Below are 5,404 nucleotides of genomic sequence, written 5' to 3' on the forward strand. Positions count from 1 at the left end.
CTAATGTTCTCCCATGTAAACTATCACATAATTCACAATAAAACATTAAAAAAAAGTACCATGGACTACCAGGAGAACAAACCAATCTGTATTGGAAGAAGTACAGCCAGAATGCTCCTTAAAAGTCAGGCCAGACTCAGTTTCTTATACTTGGGACTCAGGAGGGACCAGTGCCTGGAGAAGAACATAATGCTTGGTAAAGTGGAGGGTCAGCAAAAACGAAGAAGACCCCCAACGAGATGGACTGGCCCAGTGGCAGCAGCAATGAACTCAAGTGTAACCACGATTGTGTGACTGGCGCAGGACTGGGCAGTGTTTCATTCTGTTGTGCACACGGTCACTATGAGTCAGTACTGACTGGACTGCACCTAACAACAATAGCTTCGGTGTCTTCATCTGTAAAAAGAGATGTCTTAGAGACCCTCCTTAGCTGACCAGAGAATGAAACGGTGACCCATGTAAAGCACATGGTCCCATGTAGTTATCAGAAACACAAGACTTGTCTGATCTAAATGGTGGCAAGTATACATCTTACAAGTAAAGATCTGCTTTTCAAATAGCAGCAAGTAAGAAAGTAGCTCCAATAAATCTGCTTCCAGTCTGGACCAACTTCTGGATCTCACACTTCCACGACAGTTCCGATAAAAACAACAGCATGCCCTGCTAACACAAAAGCCACAGCGTCCCTTGGCACTTCATCCTGACACATGCACACCAGGGCCTTCAATGGCTTTTTCATTTTTCACTGAACACCCAAAATCAAAGTCCTCAATCAACATTCTTACCAAGGTGTGGGTCCAACAAGTGTGGCTGCTCCTGGTACTTGTCCATGATCACTGGAAAGAGAAGAAGTGGACATGAGACTGGCTCTGTGCTGTCGTGACAGGGACACTTCTGTTCTCCCTGTCCACTGCCCACTGCCACGGTGCCCTGCTCTTCCCTCCAAGCCGCTCCCAACAGTACGCCCCTCCTCTGAAAGATGCCAGGCAGTCACCTGAGTGAGCTTCCCACCTTCCTCCTCACGGCCCCCTCAGTCACTTGCTCACTCATGCCCCTTCCTCAGTCCTCACTGCCAATCTCTTCTGAACCCTCCAACCTTCCTTCCACTCCCTTCAATCTCCCTCCATAAGTGGGGCTCTCCATCACTGTCTTCATGCCACAACCTCCCAAGGTCCAGGCCACCTTGCTCTGTCCCTATAGCAGGCAGGAATGATTCCACTCTGGTCCACCAACATCTTCACCTGCCATACACCTTACTCATATCTGAGCACTAACTGCACCCAGGGGTGGGGGCCTCATCTAGCTCACTCCCAATACAACCACTGTTCTCCTTCTCAGCAACCACAGGGACTGAGGCTCAGGGAAATCTAGTAATGAGCCATATGACAGGCCCCAAACACCCAGCAACTAGTCAGCTGTCAGGTCCAGGACACTAGCGCCAAGGCCGTGTCCTCACCACGTGCTGCGCTGGTTCCACTGAAGGAGGCTGCCATCCTAAACAGAAAAAAACAACAGTATATGGAAATGTCTGGCTAAAAGGGAAAGAACACCAGGCAATGACCACTGATGTCCTACAGGGTAGTCACCAGACAGCTAACCTCAAGGTTGGCAGTTCAAATCCACAAGTTGTCCCACAGGAGAAAGGTGAGGCTTTCTACTCCTGTAAATATGTGTTGTTGTTATTAAGTGTTGCCAAGTCAGTTCCCACTCATAGGGACCCTGGGTTTCCAAGGAGCAGCTGGTGGGTTTGAACCACTGACCTTGTGGTAAATATGTACAGAAACCCTGTATTAGGGTTGCTGAATCAGAATCAACTAAATAGCAGTGGGGTTGGTTCTGGTTTAACATTGATTTGAAAACTATGACCTTTGACTCTGGAAGTTTTTTGTGAAGCCCACCATCAGACATTTTTCTGGCTGCCTCATACCCAGCTGTGTGTGACTTGTCACAACTAAGGGTCTCCTTCCCTCCACTGCATGGTGTCCCTCCCACTTACCAAAGGGAGCCCAGCCCCACCCTGTTGCCATGGCCTCTCCCATGGTTTGAATTACTTCCCCCCAAAAAAGAAAGGTTGCAAATCCTAACCTCTATGCCTGTGGCTATACTCCCATTTGGGAATGGGCTGTCTTAGTTATAGTCATGAGGCAGGATTATTATAGGATGTATCCCAAGTCAATCTCTTTGTGAAATACAAGAGAGAAAAAACGGAGCTAAGAAGCAGAGATGGGGAGAGAGATGTCAAACCACAGCAGTAGCTAAGAGACCAGTACGTTCCTCCAGAATGGACAGAGGAAGCTGTCCCCTAGGTCAGCACCCGGAAATCAGACTTCTAGACTCCTGAACTGTGAGAAAACAAATGTGTTTGTTACAGCCATGCACTTGTGCTATTGCTGTTAGAGCGGCACTAGAGAACCAAGACACAAGGTCAGCCAGCCTCTAAGGGCTTTCTGAAGCAACTGATCTTCGTAATTCCTTGCATTTAGATCATAAATCCTATGAGTTTACTTGTTTAAATCAGCCGCTCAATGGTCTATACTCCGTTTTCCTATCACATTTCCTAACTGGTCAGACCACCGGATCTTCACACGGACTTCTCAGGATCAAAGTCAATGCCTGTTCTTTGCTTCCTTTTAGCTAAGAAAGTCCACTCCTGAGGGCCCCCATCTCCTTAACCCCGATCTGACTGTGAGCAGGTGACGTGTGCATTGCCTTCCCCTGCACACACCTGTCCTCCACAGCAGACAAAGCAAGTCTTGGGCTTTTCTGCATTCGTTTTCTTCCTCTTTGTCTTGATTATCTAGTGCTGTTATAACAGAAATACCACAAGTGGATGGTTTAACAAGCAAAATTTACTCTCTCACGGTTTAGGAGGCTCAGAGTTCAAATGTGGACACCTGTCAGCTCTGGAGAAAAGGCTTTGTCTGCCTTCACATCTGCTCTGGTCGTCCCTTGGAGATATCCACGTGTCTTGGCGTCCATCTTCCCCGGGGCCTGGGAGACTCAATCTGAAGAACACAGTCTTGTCCTAGCTCTTCCTTTTTGGTGATACTAAAGTCCATCTCATTTCTGCTGGCCTGTTTCACCCTTTTTTTAATCTCAAAGAGATTGACTTAAAATACAACCTAATCCTGAGTGTAAGAGTGAAAGGAAACAGAGGTAACTATTGTTAGCTTCTGGTACATGGACAGGATTGCAACCCCTGTAATGTAATGTGCTGAATGCAACACGGATGACCTGGTCTATAAACCGTCACTCAATTCACAATAGATTTTTTTTTTTAATGTTTTATTGTGAATTGTGTCATAGTCTACATGGAAGACACAATAGATTTTTTTTCAAAAAAGAAAAAAGATACAACCTAATCCTGTGGGTTGCATCCAACCTCATTAAGATGCAGTAGTTAAGGGCCATCAAGTCGGTTCCAGCTCATAGTGAGCCGTATAAGGTTTCAGAGGAGCAGCAGGTGAGTTTGAACTGCTGGCCTTGAGGTCCTGTGCTTATTCTACACCAGGACTCCCACTTCATTAACATAATGGCCTCTCATCCTGACTCATGAATAACATGTTGTGAAATGTCGTCAACTCATAGTGACCCTGTATAGGGTTTCCTAGGAGTGGCTGGTGGGTTTGAACTGCCAACCTTGCAGTTAGCAGTCCAGTGCTTATCCTATAGTGCCTCACCAGGACCCCATTAGTAACATAGATATAATTATACTTCTTGTTGTTGTTAAGTGCCGTCGAATCAATTTCAACCTCATAGTGACCCTGTATAGCATTTCCAGGGAGCAGCTGGTGAGTTTGAACCACTGATCTTGTGGTTCAAGCCAACCTTGTGTTCAAGTGCTCACTCTTCTCACCACTGTTATTGATGGAGGTAAGGATTTATAACACACAGTACAATTACATCAGATCACAAAATGGATAATTGCGGAATACTGACTGAGCATCATGACCCAACCAAATTGACACATATTTGAGGGGGACACAATTCAATCCATAGCATCTCATTTGAAAGCTCTCCAAATACTGATATCCTAGAACAGCATCCATCACTGCTTGGGCTGAGGGAGGTCCCATCCCTAGGAAGCAGCATCCCACCAATCGGGTATGGAGGAACGCTGGTGTCAAATCCAGTAAGGTGCTTATAGAATGCAAGTCTTGCAGGTACAGCATCCCTGAGGTGAGAACAGGTACCTGCTTTCAAACAAGCTCCCCAGGGAGGCTGATGAAAAACCATTGTTATTATTGGGTTGTGCTGACTCCCCAGGCCTCCACTGTTAAGCCTGACCCCACTCGCCATCACTGCCACATCCCATCTCAAAGAACACACTCCTCCCCAAAGTACCTCCAACTAAGGGTGTGTGTGGAGTCCAAACCTGGCCTGCTACACTCAGCACTGTTCCCTGAGTCCCCGCCATCTCTACGGGGCCTGCAGACTCGGGGACCAGGCTCCTCAGGCCTGTTGAGCCGGCCTCCAGGGACCTAACAGGACAAGAGGGCTCATTTCCTCTCCCTTCCACTGAGGTGTCTCTTCTCAAGGACAGTCCCCTCAGGTGTGCAAGCCATGTTAGTGACCAGATGCTGATACTGAGCAAAAAAACAAATTCCTGTCAAAAAAAGGTTACACTTGTCCTATGCATATAACAAAACAAGTCAGGGTCAGTGTCTGCCTTCCAGGAGGCTGCTGCTTTCCAGCACCCACATGGGCAGGAGTGCTGAGGGGCCCCTCACACGGGAGTGGGCAGGGTCCACTGTATCCCCTGGGCCTGGTCACTCAGCTTAGGATCCCCCCTTCCCCTAAGCACAGACTCTGAACTCAAGAAGAGAGGAGAGCCTAGCTTTTCATCTCGGGAGTCTCCGGGACACAGGGAACGCACCTCGGAACCGCTCCAGGGCCACCTCGCGGGCAGCCAGGTCGCCGTGCACGTCCTTCAGGCGGCCAAGAAGCTCGCGGGTCTCCACGCTCTCACCGAAGGATTCCAGGGCTCCTACGCAGGCCGGTGCATCGGGCTCCCGGCCAGCATCCACCTCCTGCTCCTCCGGGGATCCCGTGGCCAGCTCATCGCTCAGGGCCATCCTCGAAGCCTGGGGGCCACAAGGTCCAGACTGAGGGCCGCCCTCACCACCAATGACCACGGTCAGCGTGCTAGGCCCCAGGCCCCGCCTCACGTGACTGTGGACAGTCCTTGGTCACCGCGCCCCACTTCATGTGACTATGGACAGTCCACAGTCCCAGGTCCCTGTATTACGTGGCTGTGGACAGTCCACGGTTCCAGGTCCCCAAATCACGTGGCTGTGGACAGTCCACGGTCTCAGGTCCCCAAATCACGTGGCTGTGGACAGTCCACGGTCCCAGGTCCCCGTATCACGTGGTGGCTGTGGACAGTCCACGGTCCCAGGTCCCC

General features: G+C 49.4%; 1 protein-coding gene across 1 annotated transcript in view; it reads right to left on the minus strand.

Moving 5' to 3' along the window:
* Positions 1-5,087, minus strand: part of TBCD (tubulin folding cofactor D) — a 199,870-nt gene extending 194,783 nt beyond the window's left edge. Inside the window, exons 1-2 of the mRNA XM_006869613.1 lie at positions 4,877-5,087; positions 786-836 (exon numbers count right to left, since the gene is read on the minus strand). Coding sequence (XP_006869675.1) covers positions 786-836; positions 4,877-5,075 — 250 coding nt within the window. The 5' untranslated portion in view covers positions 5,076-5,087. The remainder of the gene's footprint in view (positions 1-785; positions 837-4,876) is intronic.
* Between the last annotated feature and the right edge of the window lie 317 nt (positions 5,088-5,404).

The sequence above is a fragment of the Chrysochloris asiatica genome, unplaced genomic scaffold, assembly GCF_000296735.1.
Source record: "Chrysochloris asiatica unplaced genomic scaffold, ChrAsi1.0 scaffold00132, whole genome shotgun sequence".
Classification (NCBI taxonomy): domain Eukaryota; kingdom Metazoa; phylum Chordata; class Mammalia; order Afrosoricida; family Chrysochloridae; genus Chrysochloris; species Chrysochloris asiatica.